This window comes from Primulina eburnea, chromosome 8 (genome assembly GCF_022965805.1).
Source record: "Primulina eburnea isolate SZY01 chromosome 8, ASM2296580v1, whole genome shotgun sequence".
NCBI classification, from domain to species: Eukaryota; Viridiplantae; Streptophyta; class Magnoliopsida; order Lamiales; family Gesneriaceae; genus Primulina; species Primulina eburnea.
In genome coordinates this window covers 7,571,817-7,591,983 of record NC_133108.1, presented here as the reverse complement: position 1 = coordinate 7,591,983, position 20,167 = coordinate 7,571,817, and the positions used below count along the sequence as shown (strand labels likewise).

General features: G+C 34.7%; 1 protein-coding gene across 1 annotated transcript; it reads right to left on the bottom strand.

Annotated features, from left to right (window-relative positions):
* Positions 1-4,273: 4,273 nt before the first annotated feature.
* On the bottom strand, positions 4,274-6,545 carry LOC140837759 (uncharacterized). The gene is made up of 4 exons (XM_073203869.1): positions 6,329-6,545; positions 6,123-6,228; positions 4,954-5,074; positions 4,274-4,630 (listed from the first exon to the last, which is right to left on the bottom strand). Exons 1-4 carry the CDS (start codon positions 6,457-6,459, stop codon positions 4,377-4,379), a joined length of 612 nt encoding a protein of 203 aa, XP_073059970.1. The 5' UTR covers positions 6,460-6,545; the 3' UTR covers positions 4,274-4,376.
* Between the last annotated feature and the right edge of the window lie 13,622 nt (positions 6,546-20,167).

Genomic DNA, 20,167 nt, shown 5'->3' with positions numbered 1-20,167 from the left:
TGGGATAGAAATGAACAATTTTGATGCTGCAGATTTTCTCAATGATTTTTCTGAAAAAGAACAATATAGTGGTAGAATATAAATGTACAATAATTTATTTTTCATGTATTCATAGAATAATGTTTTATTGTATAATTATGATATGTGTTATATTTAAATATATATAGCCGGTAATTTTATTTCATTGCATATTTTTTTGAAGTTCAAAAATGAAAAATGTTATGAGCAAAGCTGAAGTTTGCATACCCGATAGTGGTACAACGAATACTATCCTCCGAGATAAAAGATATTTCTTGGAACTAAAACCAACAAAAACAACGGTGAATACAATATCAGGTCCTGTAGACTTGATTAAAGGATGTGGCAAAGCACAATTTTTGTTACCTAATGGTACAAAATTTTTGATCAATGATGCTTTATATTCACCATAATAGAAAATAAATTTGTTGAGTTTTAATGATATATATTCCCATGGTTTGATACTCAAATAATGAATGAAGGGAATGAGAAATATATGTGTCTTATCACATATAAATCAGGAAAGAAATATGTGATTGAAAAACTACCAATGCTCCCTACTGGATTGCATTATACACATATAAGTCCCATTGAATCAAACATGGTAGTTGATAATTCTTCGATATTAACCAATTGGCATGATCGATTGGGACATCCTGGTTCAACAATGATGCGAAGAATTATAGAAAATACACATGGTCATCCACTGAAAGACCAGAAGATCTTTCAGAATAATAAGTTTCAATGTAAAGCATGTTCTCTTGGAAAACTTATTATAAGACCATCACCAGTCAAAATCCAAACTGAATCACCAATGTTTCTTGAACGTATTCAGGGTGATATTTGTGGACCAATCCATCCACCATGTGGATCATTCAGATACTTTATGGTATTGATTGATGCCTCCAGCAGATGGTCACATGTATGTTTATTGTCAACTCGAAATGTTGCATTTGCAAGATTACTTGCTCAAATAATAAAATTGAGGAATCGGTTTCCCGATTATACAATCAAGAAAATTAGACTTGATAATGCTGGTGAATTTACTTCCCAGACTTTCAATGATTATTGTATGTCTATGGGAATCATTGTTGAGCATCCTGTTGCTCATGTACATACACAGAATGGATTGGCTGAATCATTGATTAAACGTCTGCAAATAATTGCTAGACCAATGATTATGAAAACAAAACTCCCTATTTATATATGGGGACATGCAATTTTACACGCTGCTTCATTAATTCGCATCACACCAAGTGCATATCATAAATAATCCCCATTGCAGCTTGCATTTGGTAAAGAACCAGACATTTCTCATCTGAGAATTTTTGGATGTATGGTGTATGTGCCTATTGCACCACCGCAAAGAAAGAAAATGGGACCTCAAAGAAAGGTTGGAATTTATATCGGTTATGATAGTCCATCAATCATTCGATATCTTGAACCTCAGACAGGCGACGTGTTCACAGCACGTTTTGCTGATTGTCATTTTAATGAGGAAATTTTCCCAATGTTAGGGGGAGAACAGAAACATACCGAAAAGGAAATTACATGGTATGTATCATCATTTTTATATCTGGATCCAAGAACAAAACAATGTGAAAAGGATGTACAACAAATTGTACACTTGCAAAGAATAAAAAATCAAATACCAGATGCATTTGCAGATACAAAAGGGGTAACTAAATCATATATACATGCTGCAAATGCCCCTGCTCGAATTGAAATTCCAAAGAAACAAATTGAAGATACTCATGATGTCATTAAACGCCTGAAGCGTGGAAGGTAAGTCGGTTCCAAGGATAAAAATCCTCGAAAAAGAAAATTCATAGAGAAACACGATGATCACAAAAGAGAAAATGATGTTCCTGAATAAACACATGATAATCACAAAATAGAGAATGATGTTCCTGAAGAAACACATGATGATGAAAATGTTCTGTCAGAACCACAAACTGATGAGAATCATGAAATCTCTATCAATTACATTAATACTGGAAAAATATGGAACCGAAAAGATATAGAAGAAATTGATGATATATTTTCTTATAATGTGGTAATCGACATCATAAATGATAATGAAGATCATGAACCAAAATCTTTTGGTGAATGTAAAAATCGGCAAGATTGGATAAAATGAAAAGAAGCCATCGAGGTTGAATTGGATTCGCTAAATAAACGTAATGTTTTTGCACAAGGTTTTTCTCAAAGGCCTGGAATTGATTATGAAGAAACGTATTCTCCTGTGATGGATGCAATTACGTTTCGGTATTTGATTAGCTTGGCGGTATCTGAAAATTTAGAAATGCGTCTTATGGATGTTGTTACAGCTTACTTATATGGATCACTTGATAATAATATATATATATGAAAATCCCTGAAGGATTTAAGATGCCTGAAGCACAAAGTTCAAAACCCAGGGAATGTTATTCTGTGAAATTACAAAGATCATTATATGGGTTAAAGCAATCAGGTCGAATGTGGTATAATCGACTAAGTGATCACTTGATGAAAAAGGGATATGTAAATAATTCAATATGCCCTTGTGTTTTCATTAAGAAAACAACATCCGGATGCGTAATTATTGCTGTATATGTTGATGATTTAAACATCATTGGAACGAATAAGGAAATTCAAGAAGTTGTGTCATACTTGAAGGAAGAATTTGAAATGAAGGATCTTGGAAAAACCAAGTATTGTCTGGGTTTACAAATTGAACAAAAAGAGTGTGGAATGTTTGTTCACCAAACAAATTATACAGAAAAGATCCTTAAACGTTTTAATATGGATAAATCAAATCATTTAAGTACTCTAATGGTTGTTATATCATTAAACATAGAAAAGGATCCATTTCGTCCATGTGAAGATGATGAAGATATTCTTGGTCCAGAAGTACCATATCTAAGTGTCATCGGTGCCCTTATGTACCTTACAAATTGTACAAGGCCTGATATATCTTTTGCCGTGAATCTGTTGGCAAGATTTAGCACATATCCAACAAAGAGACACTGGAACGGAATTAAACATATATTCCGTTATCTACGAGGAACGACAGACTTGGGACTTTTGTATTCAAAAGATGCTAATCCAAGTATAATTGGTTATGCCGATGCTGGATATTTATCTGATCCACACAAGGCATGTTCCCAAACTGGATATGTATTTACTCGTGGAGGCACTGCAATATCTTGGCGTTTACAGAAACAAACGCTCGTAATAATTTCATCAAATCATGCCGAGATTATTGCACTACATGAAGCAAGTCGTGAATGTGTGTGGTTAAAATCAATGACCCAACATATTCAAATCTCATGCGGATTATCATTCGACGAGAAGCCTGTGATACTATATGAAGATAATGATGCATGTGTTGCTCAAATGAAAGAGGGATACATAAAAAGCGACAGAACTAAACATATTCCCCCTAAGTTCTTCGCATTCACCAAGGAGCTAGAGAAGAATAAATGTATTGATGTTCGTCACATTCAATCAAGTGAAAACTCATCAGATCTCTTCACAAAAAGGCACTTCCTACGACAATATTCAGAAAGCACATATATAATATTGGGATGCGCAATCTACGAAATTTGTGAAGAATTGTTTATGTCAACATCAGGGGAGTTTACGTGACTGCACTCTTTTTCCCTTACTATGGTTTTTATCCCAATGGGTTTTTCCTAGTAAGGTTTTTAACGAGGCAGTATAAAAACACGTAATGAAGACAATCATTATGATCATCATCACAAGGGGGAGTGTTGAAAAATAAATTTAAAATGTGTGTATTGAATATTTGAATGTTGAATATTTGAATGTTGAAAATAAGAGTTGTAAATATTGAAAATTAGTGTGTGATGATAAAAGGTAATGATATATTTTATTTTTGGATTATTTGTAAAGATTTCCTATAAATAGATCTCTCATTTGTGAAGAAAATCACAATTGAGTAGAGAGAAAAATATTATAAAGTGTGTTGTTTAGTAAATTTTGAGAGTTTGAGATTTTTACTTTTTACCATAAATTTTTACTTTTTCACAACAATATCGAATTAAGTACATTATCTCTTATGATTATTATATTTCCAACAACCCGAAAACTCACATATGAAATATCATTCCATCTTTATGTACTATTGTTAGCAGTTTTCCCATCACCAGAGAAATATTGGTTGAGTTCTCCTTCCATGTATGAGTTTCTCGTGCATTTCTTTTTGTGAAAATACAGTTGCTGAAGAAATTTTGGAGGACACATATAGGCGTGAGATGAGAGTTAATTTACTTCACAAAGTGAATATATATTGAACCGTAACATGAAAAAGTTCAACAAATTAAAAGAGTATGGAATCAGATGAGAGCTCATGTTTAGTTTTTATTCTTCTTTGTCTTTCCCTTCTTTTTCTCTCTTTTAGATCGAGGCTTTGGGTGAGACCTCTTTTTCGGAGCCTTCTTGAGTTGCTTTTTCTTCACAGGGATCCTCATCCTACTCTTATCGCTCGATTCCATAGATTCTGGGTCTCTTTCCATCTTCGGCGTATCAATGGGATGATCTACCTCTCTTGCTATTTCACTCGTTGTGACCATGATTTGCATGTCTCCGTTGTCATACATTGCCGTACCTTCCAAACAAGAAGCAAATAATAAAGCTGCTATTTCTTGTAAAGAACCAAGAAAGCCATCAATGAACAAAAAAGTTGAGGCAGAAGCAGAGGCCAGGAAGAGGCCATTGAAAGGGGTCAAGGCCTATATATTTTTCCTACAGAATCGAACAAAAGTATCTACAAATCAAGGTTGCCACACACACAATCAATTTTAAAGGAAGTCTTTGATGATGCAACACCAGTTTGATAGGTACTTTCACTAGGCAATGTGTCTACATGTGAACACTTAAATATTCCCTAGCATCAATTCAAGAAAGTGGGTAACAAATTGTGTGAGGCACCTGAAACCGATGCAACTGGTTCTATTGCCTCATCTTCATGTTCATCATCAGATTTCACGGCATCTGGACCAGAATATGGCGGCGGACCACCATATGTAACAAAATCTCTTTCCAATTTTCTCTGTAGACACAAGAACTATCATTAGCTCAATCTAAAAATCAATCTCCTCATACACGAGGCATATTTCAGAACCAACAAGGACAATGTTGAGCAATCACACAGATGCAGCATAGCTAACTCATACCAATTTTCTCTGCAATAAATACATCAGCAGTTTTTTTATAAGGCTTATCAAGTGCACTAAATATTTCAAAATTTCAAATAATTAGTCAACACAAGCGGTGTGGTATGGCATTCAAGTAAAGCATTTCCCGAGCTACTTTACAAGGGGGCAAAATTCAGCCATTATGCATATCCTTGTGAATTCAGGAGTGGATAGTCTGATAACATAAAAAAATATTTCATGTTCACGTATTTTTGCTGCATGTTTATGAATTTCTGTCACCAAATACCTTACCAACATGCAAGTGTAGGTCATGGATAATAAATCGAGGTCTATATTCTCAGGTCTCCCGCATTTATGTAATGGGATGTCTTAAATTATAATATTATACTTGGTTTTTACTTTATATCCCTAAGCTCAGACTTTTAGTAAAAAAGTTGATAACTCGCATTCATAAACTCTTCAGAGAGAAAGAAAACCCTTAATTGCTAAAGAGAGGACATTTACAACTTAGAGATGTGAGGTAAGAGCACCTACACTGACAAATCTTGGAGTGTCACCGATTGAAATAGAAGCTTCGGAAAATATATCATATAAACTAGTTAAACCTGACATAATTTTCTTTAGAAACTCTCCCTTTACAAATCTCCACCGAGAATGCAAAGAGAAGTAAAGGAAATGGTTCCAGATTTTGGAGGGGGTTCACTTCAGGAGTCGAAACCATTAACATCTCAAAAAAGCAGTTTGGAGGATTTTAGCAATCAACTAGCATTCTCATTTATCTTCAGGTTAAATCAAACTCGCACATAAAGAAAATACCGTAATAAATTCCGTTACTGTGAATAGTCGAACAATATTATCGGAAAAAACTTAAATAGCACAGCTGCAATGAAAGATCAAGACAAAGTCTATCAATGCACAGACATCAAAACTTCAAGTTCTAACCTTTTTGCGCCGCTCAATGCGCTTTCGGCGTTCTGCCTCTTCCTGCTTCTGCATAGCTTCTTTTCTTCTCTTCTTCTTCCTCTTGTGGAAGCCAGTGACAAAATCTCTGCAGATGCCCAGCTCGCGGTCAAAATGTTAAACTATAAATAAAACCTCACAAATTCATGCCATACTTGTTACAGGAAAATTGGTAAAAAAAAACGCACTTGAGATCTTTTTCATTGAAAGATACTGAAAGAGATTTGTTCTTGAGGGCTCTCTTTTTTATGTGGCGGGATCTCACCAGCTGAGGCTGGGAACAGCCATCGTCAGCCGCCGCCTCCTCATCCATGGCCATCGCGGTTCTACAAATCGAGATTAACCGATTTAGGGTTTTAGAAGCACGGATTGTGGGAAATAGGTTAGCGGTTTCACTTGTACGTAGTGCTGCTCGTGTTGTAATTGAGTTAACATCTTATTTCAATTATTTTATTATTTACAATTTTAGTTAATTAAATAGGAGTTTATTGATCGGTTAGATTCAATTTTACACAATTTTATTTCCATTTTCGATTTTAAAATATATAATCTAATATAGAACTATTTATTTCAGTTCAATCTATTCTGTTTGGATTTTTGTTTAAATTAGTAATTAAAGTATATTTTAAAATATAAATATAAATTATAAATTAATTAAACAAATAATAATAAAATAAAAGTAAAAAAAAACTATACTTGGTTCACTAAATATCATTGTATGAAATGTATAATTTACATTTCTGTTTTCTTATTAAAGTAAGTTAATCGAACTCTAATTTTTAAGATTGACTGAGAAAACATTGTTTTGAATTCGAAAAAATGTCATAAACATTAATTTCAGTCTTGTTGAACTAGTCAAACATGCAAGATAGTGGGACAATAATATGCAGGCAAAAACATAATATGCTCGTTTTTATTTCAAATAAATTGTGTAGACAGTTTAAAGAAATAATGAATGATGCTAACATTCAAATGCACATGCAAATTGTATGGTGCTGAAACTCGTACAATGATGCACAATACTTTAAAGGAGTTTCTGACTACATGCGTTCAAGATGGGGCTCCAACACATGAGTGTGATTCCCTTGTCCCACTTATTAAAAATCAAAGATTTAAAATGAGTTTATAATAGGCTTACAATGGACTTATATAACAACTTAGGTTAATCATTTTCGTAAAGCGATGACAAACACGAGTTGTTGTAGGGGCCCATTGTGCAGTCACGTAGGCGCGGACCCAGGCTCGGAGCGTGACAAAATGGTATCAGAGCCGGTCACCGACATGGAACACCGGGAAATAAGTGCTATGCGGGGCAAAGTGCTATGTGCATTGGAGCCACCTTTTGAACCTGCGAGGCAAAGTTCTGCATGACGGGAGCCACCTCTTGAACCTGTAGGAGCCACCTCTAGATTCTCGGTGCTAGTGGATCGAAGGGTCAGGCCGCGATGAGGACATCGCGTTCTGAATGAGGGGTGATTGTGATACCCTTGTCCCACATCTTAAAAATTAAAGATTTAAATTGAGTTTATATGGGCTTAAAATGGACTTCTATAGCATCTTGAGTTAATCATTTTCGTAAAGCGAGGACGGATACGAAATATTTGTATATGGGCTCATTGGGCAATCACGCAGGCACAGGTCCAGGCTCGGGACGTGACAATGATCATGTTGTACATATTATTGAACATATTGAGAAAGTTGTGGGTATGGAATTGATGATTTCCAACGAGTTACATGATGACATTGTTGTATTCAAATTCATTATGATATTGCTAGCCGTAGTAGCATGGTATGACTATGAACATGGAAGATGAATGTGAAGACATCTTTCCTTAATGGCTACATTAAAGAAGAAATTTATATGTCTCAACTTGAAAGATTCACTTCAAAAGGAAGTGAGCATAAAGTATGCAAACTGCATATATCCATTTATGGACTAAAAAGGAATTAAGGAGTTAGAACCTCATATTTGACAATATTATAAAAGAGTTTGATTTTGTAAAGAATTCTGAGAAACCTTGTATATACAAAAAGATTAGTGAGAGTGCAGTGACATTCCTAATGTTTATAATACTTATTTGGAATAATGTAGGAATGTTTTAATCAGATAAATTGTGGTTAGCTAGTAAATTCTCAATTAAAGATATAAATGAAGCATTCTATGTATTAAGAACAGATATATGAGGATAGACAAAAGATGATTCTAGGGCTTACCCAATCCACTTATATCGATATCACACAGATGAGATTTTTTATGGAGGAGTCCCATAGAGAATATCTCCCAATGTATCCTGATGTGGCTCTATTTAAGTCTATGTGTCCTAATACTGAGGATGAGATAGAAAACAGAAGTCACATCTCATATGCATCTGCTATAGGCAGTATAATGTATAGTATGATATCTATTCGACCCGATATTATCTTTGCAATTAGTATTGAAGTAGATCAGTCGAATCCTGGTCCTGCACCTTGGAAAGTCGTTAAAGATATTCTTAAGAACTTAAGTACATAAGAAGAATTAAGAATTTTTTCATGGTTTACGGGAGTGAAAAATTAAAATTGGAAGACTATACTGATTCTTCCAATAAGATGTGAATGATTCGAAATCAACCTCTAGATTTGTATTTAAGCTCAATGTTGACACTGTCTCTTGGAAAAGTTCCAAGAAAGACACCACAACGGATTCAACCATTGAGGCCCAATATATAGCTGCATCACCTGTAGCAAAAGAAGCTATTTGGATGATAAATTTTCAAAAGCTGGGTGCCATTCCTCAAGGAGTTGATCCAATCCGATCTACCACGACAACACCAATGTTGTTGCGAAACCAAAGAAACTGACGTCTCATCAGCGATCATAACATATACCAAGTAAGTAACACATAATTAGGGAGACTGTGATAAGAGGAGACATATCAGTAAAGAAAGTCATCTCTGCAGATAATGTTGTTGATCCACTGACGAAGCCCTTGTCAGAACCATTGTTTGAGAAGCATCTTGAAGCAATGTGTTTGAGATCTATAGGTAGTTGGCTATAGGGCAAGTGAGAGATTGTCAGAGTAGGTGTCCAGTGAGTCAACTTGTGGCTTAAGCTTTATCGACTCTTTTTTAAAAACAATATTTATTTTAATAATATTTTACGAGTTTATCCAATTATGACATTTATTTTATCTGTATACAGATGCAAGCTACATAGATAACGTCATTGAATATATTATAGGTACCATGAGGTCTGTCTCTCAACGTAAGATCATAAACTCATTAGGAATCATACCATGTACTCTAAACAGGTTCCTAGTTGATTTAGTTGCCTAAAATAAGGAAAAAAGTAACAATATATTTAATTGGTAATGACACGAAGATATACATTCATACATATGTGTGATCATTTGATGATACACTGAATAACCATCCCTCAAACTTTTCAAGTGGTTATCGCTTAGAGTGGAATAATATGTGATTATGATTGTACGTAATTAGTCCTTGGCCCTGAGATAACATAGAAGCTCTATGTACTAGCATGCACTTTGATCTATTTACTAACTCCATTGAGGATCATCAGGTTACGAGGTTGGGTGTAGTTTCAAAATACGTAGGAGATGCATTGTAATCGGAAATTCACCATTCACCTTCAGGTAAAGATATTTTATGTGATCTGATTAGTTAATAGTGCAAAGTATCTCTAGCCAAAGCCAGACATGTCTTTTAGGGAAAGATGTTTTCCTAGCTGCACACACGATATTAGTATTATTACTTAAATAGATATCACATCTTTATCGAATTAATTTGTAACTCCCGATATACCAATGATTACAAATTTGATTAGGATATATGAGTTAAAAGGATTGTACTGTACGCTAAACATAACGTAATGTTCTTCCAGGAACTATCAGGGATACTTACAGAATCATAAGACGATGCTACTAGACGCTCTTACCATAATTTGATGAGCGCAATCATACTTGAGTTCTGACATTCTTGATCAAGTGATTGATAAAAAGAATGAGACTAATTAGGATAAGCCAAAATAAGAATAAATGTTGTTCTGAATCACATGAAGTTGGAGCCACCGCCTGAACATTTTTTAAAATGCATTGTTGATGTGGCATTGTTCTTCCATCCTTTCGCATTGGTTTTGGGTGTCTTCTCCGCAACTCTCAAGATTCTATTCTAGTAACGATACATGGCAGCCTACCTGATTTCCAAGAACCAGCAGTAGCTTAAGCTTTTGGGGATTCAGGAGACTCTTAATTGGATTAAAAAACATGCATATCTCGAATATCATTGTTGAGTCTGACGATCTTCTAATGATTAATGCTTTAAATTCTCCAGTCTCATATTCCTCCAGTTTCGGTTTACTTATTGATGATTGCAAATACCTTGCTTTCGATATGCAATGTGTTCTTATGTTTTTGCCAAAGGTATCAGCAACCAGACGACTCATACTTTAACTAGCAGCGTTGTTTCGATGACTTTTCTAGTCTTTTATTTTTCATGTAATTTTTTCCGACTTAGTTTAGTATAATCTCCATGTTTACTTAAAAAAAAAACAATCATGGGCGTTTTTGTTTGGACCAGATTCACAGTTCGGGGAAGAATCCGGCACGGTTTTGAAGTCCAACAATATTTTCAGCTAGTAATAATTGACTTGAATTCTAAGGTTGTTACCAAGTCAAACATATCAGTTACACAAGCAGTTCACGAGAATAATTCAACTAGGGATGGCAATTTCCTCCGAACCCGTTGGAGGATCCGATACCCGACCCGAATAGAAGAGGGTATGGAGGGATTTTTAGACCCGATTAAATAATTGGGTAATCGAGTATGGGGATTTTCGGGTTTGGGTATGGAAGTGGGTTTGAAATAATCCGACCCACGCCCTACCCGAATACCCGTTAAAATTAATATATAAATATATATATATATGTATGTATATATGTATATATATAGTAATTACATTTATTTATATTAAAGATTCATTTTCTCAAATCCAAGTAAATCGATACTTTTTCTTTTCTCTTCCTTTTCACTTTCACTTTTACGTTTCAAGGTTTTACCGCTCTTTTATTTTTCATTCAATTTCTCATCTTCTTCATTGGTAAGTTTATTCCATGTGTGACTTTAAAAATAGAAAAATAATTTATTTTTGTTAAATTGCATACTTTTGTTCAATTAATATAAACTATTTTTAATATTTTGTAATTTTTTTATAAAGTTTACTTTGCAAATTTTTATCAACAATAATTTTTCTTATTGTTCATTTAAATAATTTTTTAAATATTCATAACTTCATTGAAACAATTTAAATTTGAAAAAATTCAATTGTATATGATAATAGGGTATTTGGGTAGGGTATGGATATCCGATAATCCGATAGGTATGGGGATGGGGATGAAAGTCAATACCCGATGGGTATGGAGATGGGTATGAGGATGAATTTAATAAATGAGTATAGGGATGGATGTATCAAATCCGACCCATACCCTACCCATTGTCATCCCTAAATTCAACCAACCCATGCCTAGCATTATAAACTATTCAAATATCATAATCGTTTATTAATTGAAAAAATATATACATATGTTATATATATGTATATAAACTATAAAAATTAATAATATTATTATATATAAATTATTTATATCTATATTATTTTAAAAAATAGTCAGCATCATGCCGCTTTTTATTAATTGAATTTGGACACTACAGTGGGATCCATTAGAGCAAAGCAACAAAACCACATTTAAAAAAATTGGACATGTGACGTTGATGGAAATAAATTAAGCGATATGGTCATGGATTTATGTGCACTTCAAATTATTTTTCTCTAAAATTTCTAATATATCTTCGAATGATTTTTAAAAATATTGATATAAATATAAAATGTCTTTTATATATTTTTTATTTAATATAAAAATTATTAAGCGATATGTGCACTTCAAAATATTTTTCTCTAAAATTTCTAATATATCTTCGAATGATTTTTAAAAATATTGATATAAATATAAAATGTCTTTTATATATTTTTTATTAAATATAAAAATTATTAAAATTAATTCACAAAAACTCTTATTAGATCATCTTATGAGTCAATTTGCTCCTAATCATGAAAAAAATATTGTTTTATATCCAAATTATTGTTTTTCACTACAGATATGAATCGAATCGACTCGTCCCATGAACATAGATATGTGAGATCATTTCATAATAATCTTACTCAAATTAATTTAAGTAAAATTATTTTTTTTATTTAAGTAAAATTATTTTTTTTACTTTGAATAATTTTTCTTAAATAATTTAATAAGATTACTGATTTCTGATTTTTTTTAAGGATTGAACATAAGAATAATAATGTTGTTAGTATTTTTTCCCTTCAAAAATATATTGTAACGATTACAATTCACACTCATTTATTTTAATATTATATATATTTATATTGTAGTGAAAAAGTAAAAATTTATGGTAAAAAGTAAAAATCTCAAACTCTCAAAATTTACCAAACTACACACTTTATAATATTTTTCTCTCTACTCAATTGTGATTTTCTTCACAAATGAGAGATCTATTTATAGAGTTTCATTACACATAATCCAAAAATAAAATACATCATTACCTACATCATCACACACAAATTTCTAACTTTACAACTCTTATTTTCAACATTCAAATATTCAACTATTACTTTTTCCATATTAAAATATATTATTTCAACACTCCCCCTTGTGATTATGATCATGATACGATGATGTCTTCATTACGTGTTTTGTACTGGCTCGTTAAAAACCTTACTTGGAAAAACCCATTGGGATAAAAACCATAGTAAGGGAAAAAGAGTGCAGTCACGTAAACTCTCCCTGATGTTGACATGAATAATTCTTCACAAATTTCGTAGATTGCGCATCCCAATATTATATATGTGCTTTCTGAATATTGACGTAGGAAGTGCCTTTGTGAAGAGATCTGATGAGTTTTCACTTGATTGAATATGACGAACATCAATACATTTATTCTTCTCAAGCTCCTTGGTGAATGCGAAGAACTTAGGAGGAATATGTTTAGTTCTGTCGCTTTTTATGTATCCTTCTTTCATTTGAGCAACACATGCAACATTATCTTCATATATTATCACAGGCTTCTCATCGAATGATAATCCGCATGAAATTTGGATATGTTGGGTCATTGATTTTAACCACACACATTCACGACTTGCTTCATGTAGTGCAATAATCTCGGCATGATTTGATGAAGTTGTTACGAGCGTTTGTTTCTGTGAACGCCAAGATATTGCAGTGCCTCCACGAGTAAATACATATCCAGTTTGGGAACGTGCCTTGTGTGGATCAGATAAGTATCCAGCATCGGCATAACCAATTATACTTGGATTAGCATCTTTTGAATACAAAAGTCCCAAGTCTGTCGTTCCTCGTAGATAACGGAATATATGTTTAATTCTGTTCCAGTGTCTCTTTGTTGGATATGAGCTAAATCTTGCCAACAGATTCACGGCAAAAGATATATCAGGCCTTGTACAATTTGTAAGGTACATAAGGGCACCGATGGCAATTAGATATGGTACTTCTGGACCAAGAATATCTTCTTCATCTTCACATGGACGGAATGGATCCTTTTCTATGTTTAATGATCTAACAACCATTGGAGTACTTAAATGATTTGCTTTATCCATATTAAAACGTTTAAGGATCTTTTCTGTATAATTTGTCTGGTGAACAAACATTCCACATTCTTTTTGTTCAATTTGTAAACCCAGACAATACTTGGTTTTTCCAAGATCCTTCATTTCAAATTCTTCCTTCAAGTATAACACAACTTCTTGAATTTTCTTATTCGTTCCAATGATGTTTAAATCATCAACATATACAGCAATAATTACGCATCCGGATGTTGTTTTCTTAATGAAAACACAAGGGCATTTTGAATTATTTACATATCCCTTTTTTATCAAGTGATCACTTAGTCGATTATACCACATTCGACCTGATTGCTTTAACCCATATAATGATCTTTGTAATTTCACAGAATAACATTCTCTGGGTTTTGAACTTTGTGCTTCAGGCATCTTAAATCCTTCAGGGATTTTCATATATATATATTACTATCAAGTGATCCATATAAGTAAGTTGTAATAACATCCATAAGACGCATTTCTAAATTTTCAGATACCGCCAAGCTAATCAAATACCGAAACGTAATTGCATCCATCACAGGAGAATACGTTTCTTCATAATCAATTCCAGGCCTTTGAGAAAAACCTTGTGCAATAAGTCGAGCTTTATATCTTACTATTTCATTTTTCTCATTTCGCTTTCGAATAAAAACCCATTTGTATCCAACAGGTTTTACATCTTCAGGTGTAAGGACTATAGGTCCAAAAACATTACGTTTATTTAGCGAATCCAATTCAACCTGGATGGCTTCTTTCCATTTTATCCAGTCCTGCCGATTTTTACATTCACCAAAAGATTTTGGTTCATGATCTTCATTATCATTTATGATGTCGATTGCCACATTATAAGAAAATATATCATCAATTTCATCTATATCTTTTCGGTTCCATATTTTTCCAATATTAATGTAATTGATAGAGATTTCATGATTCTCGTCAGTTTGTGGTTCTGACAGAACATTTGCATCATCATGTGTTTCTTCAGGAACATCATTCTCTATTTTGTGATCATCATGTGTTTCTTCAGAAACATCATTCTTTATTTTGTGATCATCGTGTTTCTCTATGAATTTTCTTTTTCGAGGATTTTTATCCTTGGAACCGACTGACCTTCCACGCTTCAGGCGTTTAATGACATCATGAGTATCTTCCATTTGTTTCTTTGGAATTTCAATTCGAGCAGGGGCATTTGCAGCATGTATATATGATTTAGTTACCCCTTTTGTGTCTGCAAATGCATCTGGTATTTGATTTGCTATTCTTTGCAAGTGTACAATTTGTTGTACATCTTTTTCACATTGTTTTGTTCTTGGATCCAGATGTAACAATGATGATACATACCATGTAATTTCTTTTCCGGTATGTTTTTGTTCTCCCCCTAACATTGGGAAGATTTCCTCATTAAAATGACAATCAGCAAAACGTGCTGTGAACACATCTCCTGTCTGAGGTTCAAGATATCGAATGATTGATGGACTATCATAACCGATATAAATTCCAACCTTTCTTTGAGGTCTCATTATCTTTCGTTGTGGTGGTGCAATAGGCACAAACACCATACATCCAAAAATTCTCAGATGAGAAATGTCTGGTTCTTTACCAAATGCAAGCTGCAATGGGGAGTATTTATGATATGCACTTAGTCTGATGCGAATTAATGAAGCAGCATGTAAAATTGCATGTCCCCATATAGAAATAGGGAGCTTTGTTTTCATAATCATTGGTCTAGCAATCATTTGCAGACGTTTAATCAATGATTCAGCCAATCCATTCTGTGTATGTACATGAGCAACATGATGCTCAACAAAGATTCTCATAGACATACAATAATCATTGAAAGTCTGGGAAGTAAATTCACCAGCATTATCAAGTCTAATTTTCTTGATTGTATAATCGGAAAACTGATTCCTCAATTTTATTATTTGAGCAAGTAATCTTGCAAATGCAACATTTCGAGTTGACAATAAGCATACATGTGACCATCTGCTGGAGGCATCAATCAATACCATAAAGTATCTGAATGGTCCACATGGTGGATGGATTGGTCCACAAATATCACCCTGAATACGTTCAAGAAACATTGGTGATTCAGTTTGTATTTTGACTGGTGATGGTCTTATAATAAGTTTTCCAAGAGAACATGCTTTACATTGAAACTTATTATTCTGAAAGATCTTCTGATCTTTCAGTGGATGACCATGTGTATTTTCTATAATTCTTCGCATCATTGTTGAACCAGGATGTCCCAATCGATCATGCCAATTGGTTAATATCGAAGAATTATCAACTACCATGTTTGATTCAATGGGACTTATATGTGTATAATGCAATCCAGTAGGGAGCATTGGTAGTTTTTCAATAACATATTTCTTTCCTGATTTATATGTGATAAGACACATATATTTCTCATTCCCTTCATTCATTGTTTGAGTATCATACCCATGGGAATATATATCATTAAAACTCAACAAATTTCTTTTCGATTGTGGTGAATATAAAGCATCATTGATCAAAAATTTTGTACCATTAGGTAACAAAAATTGTGCTTTACCACATCCTTTAATCAAGTCTACAGGACCTGATATTGTATTCACCGTTGTTTTTGTTGGTTTTAGTTCAAAGAAATATCTTTTATCTCGGAGGATAGTGTGCGTTGTACCACTATCGGGTATGCAAACTTCAGCTTTGCTCATAGCATTTTCCATATTTGAACTTCAAAAAAATATGCAATGAAATAAAATTACTGACAATACATATATAAATATAACACATATCATAATTGTACAATAAAACATTATTATATGAATACATGAAAAACAAATTATTGTACATTTATATTCTACCAGTATATTGTTCATTTTCAGAAAAATCATTGAGAAAATCTGCAGCATCAAAATTGTTCATTTCTATCCCACCAACATGTTGATCATTTCTAGAGAAATCATTCATAAAATCACCAGCATCAAGATGAGTTGAATCACTCAAACGGTCACTACGTTCAGTGAAGTTGGTCTCCTTTTCTTTCCCCTTTAATGATTCTTTATAAAGTTTATAAAGGTGCTCAGGGGCTCGACAAACTTTGGACCAATGTCCTGGAGTGCCACATCTGTAACAAGAACTTTCATATCTTTTTGAGTGATTCTCATTAATACTTGTATTCTCATGATATCTTTTCTGTGGATGGTTTGGGACGCTCTTTTGAGATGAGTTATAACTATCTCTATTATTTTCAAAACCACGTCCGCGTCCACGACCACGACCAATTCCACGTCCACGTCCACGTCCACGACCTCGACCTCGACCTCGACCAAAACCTTGTCTTTGAAATTGATTTTGGTTTCCAGGTATAAATTCATTTTTACTTACAGCATTTACTTCTGGAAATGCTGTTGATCCAGTGGGTCGGGACTGATGATTTCTCATTAATAGCTCGTTGTTCTTTTCCGCCACAAGAAGACAGGCGATGAGCTCAGAATATCTCGCAAATCCACGTACTCTATATTGTTGCTGTAGAGTAATATTTGATGCATGAAATGTGGAAAATATTTTTTCAAGCATCTCAGGTTCTGTGACCTCATGTCCACAAAATTTTAATTGCGAGATTATTCTATACATCGCCGAATTGTAATCACTGACTTTTTTAAAATCTTGGAATCTCAGTGTGTTCCATTCATCCCGGGCGGTCGGAAGTATAACTTCCCTTATATGTTCAAATCTTTCTTTTAATCCCTTCCACAAAGCCATGAGATTTTTTTTCAGTCAGATATTCACATTTCAATCCATCGTCGAGATGTCGACGCAAAATATCATGGCTCTTGCCTTTTCTTGTGACGTGCATATGCCATTTTCTTTAATGGTCTCGCTTAGACCCAATGACTCAAGATGCATTTCTACATCTAGAGTCCATGGCATATAATTCTTTCCCGTGATGTCGAGCGCAATAAATTCGAGCTTTGTTAAATTTGACATGGTGGTACTAAAAAAAATTACGATGCATTTTATTAGTTAATAAATATTGCAATACAAAGTAACGGATACATGGTTATAAAAATCGATCTTGAAAAGGCTTATGACCGACTTTCCTGGAAATTCATCCGTGACACCTTACTGGACATTGGATTTAATCAAGATTGGACTAGGAATCTCATGAGTTGCATTGAGACATGCAGATTTTCGGTAGTCTGGAATGGAGAAACACTCGACTGGTTCACTCCTAAACGAGGCATTAGACAAGGTGATTCGATGTCTCCATACATTTTCGTAATGTGTATTGAGAGATTAAGCCATATTATATGCCAAGCAGTGGAAAGAGGTGAGTGGAAACCAATCAAGCTATCAAGAAACGTACCACCGATATCGCATCTTTTCTTCGCAGATGATATGGTACTTTTCGCAGAGGCATCTTTGGATCAGCTACAAGTGATTCTTGAATGCTTGAACAGATTCTGCTTAAACTCAGGACAACAAATCAACTTCCAGAAGTCCCATATCTACGTCTCTAGCAATGTAGATACAGCCACAGCGAAAACTCTCTCTTCCAGGTCAGGAATACCATTAACTAGTGACCTGGGTAGATATCTCGGAGTTCCATCTTTACATGGACGAGCTACAGGCAGCCTTTTTCATCAATTACTGGAGAGAATGAAGGCGAGACTTGAGGGATGGAAAACAAAATACCTTAGTCTCGCCGGGAGACAGGTCATGATACAATCAGTACTAAATGCTATCCCGAACTTTACAATGCAAACGTGTCTAATCCCTAAAGGAGTCTGTTTGGAAATGGAGAGAATGATCAGAAGATTCCTATGGGGAGGAAAACATGGGGAAAGGAAATGTCATATGGTTAAATGGGACACGGTGACTAAGACAAAAACCAGTGGCGGACTGGGATTGCGCAACCTCACGCAAATGAACTTGGCTTTTATGATGAAACTGGGATGGAGGCTACTGGAGGAACAAGGAAGTCTATGGACTAAGGTGATGAAAGACAAGTACATGCACAGCGCTGATAGATCCACATATATCAAAGCCAAACAAGGTGCCTCTAATGCTTGGCAAGGAATGTCTAAAATTGCAAGTACACTGGAAAGAGACAGAACAAAGGTAGCTAGAAATGGAAAGAATACTCTCTTCTGGAAAGACAAATGGCTAACAGAGGAACCATTGATGCATGGACTGACCATAGATATCACGAGAGAATTAGAAACACGAAGAGTCCAAGAGTACTGGATAAAGGGACAAGGATGGAAATGGTATAAGCTAGAGGGACTCCTGTCAAGGGAGATAGAAAATAAGCTGGCAGCCTATACCTTAGTCGAAGATGACAGCAGTAGAGACAGTAGCTGCTGGCAAGGAACGAGCACGGGTCGGTTCTCAGTAAAATCAGCATATGACATGCTAACCGACGCTAGCAACCAAGGTCAAGAGAACATATGGTCAGAAATCTGGAAACTACAGGTCCCGAACCGCATCCGAACATTCATATGGTTAGTGAATCACAAAAAGATCATGAGTAATGAAGCTAGACTAAAGAGAGGTTTCACGATGGATGCCCGGTGTGCATTATGTTCAACCGAGACAGAAGATGTAGAACATATTTTTCGCAAATGTCAGGAAGTACGGGGAATATGGAGTGCTCTGAAAACCACACAGCAATACCAAGCTGAGGTGGGCATGAATTTTGAAGATTGGATGAGGAAGAATATTTCAAAGGAGGCACACAAGAATGGACAGACAGGCTGGAAGAATATATTCGCTATTGCACTTTGGTGGATTTGGAAATGGCGGAATGAATTTGTGTTTACAGATAAGAAGATGGATGTCAAAAGAAAGCCCCGATGGATCCTGGAACAATATTCGGAAATTAAGAACGCATACTCCAAGAATAAGGTGCTGCCAAACAACATGAATACCTATGTAGAACGATGTCTAAAGTGGAACCCTCCACCAAAAGGTTGGTGCGCATTGAACGTCGATGGATGTGTTAAATCACAAGGACAAAAGGCGGGAGGAGGAGGAATCCTGAGGAACGAAAATGGAGAATGGATTAAAGGTTTCACCCATAATATTGGTATATGTTCATGTGAAGAAGCAGAGCTTTGGGCAGTATACAAAGGATTAGAGTTCACATGGCAACTTGGGTACAAAAAAGTGGAGCTCGGGATAGACTCAGCAACAGTGGTGCAGTGGCTCAATGGAGAAGTGGCCCCTTGCTCGCCAGCGTCCAACTTGGTCTATATTTGTCAAGAGTTACTAGCGAAAACATGGGAAGTTCGGGTGCAGCACATATATAGAGAACAAAACAGAGTGGCGGATTCGTTGGCATCGACATCACTGGATCATGA

Coding starts and splice junctions, on each gene's coding strand:
- LOC140837759 (XM_073203869.1), bottom strand. CDS start 6,459: ATGGCCATGGATGAGGAGGCGGCGGCTGACGATGGCTGTTCCCAGCCT. Junction 5,075..6,122: donor GCATTGAGCGGCGCAAAAAG/GTTAGAACTTGA, acceptor TTGTGTCTACAG/AGAAAATTGGAAAGAGATTT. Junction 4,631..4,953: donor ACCAGTTGCATCGGTTTCAG/GTGCCTCACACA, acceptor CTTGTTTGGAAG/GTACGGCAATGTATGACAAC.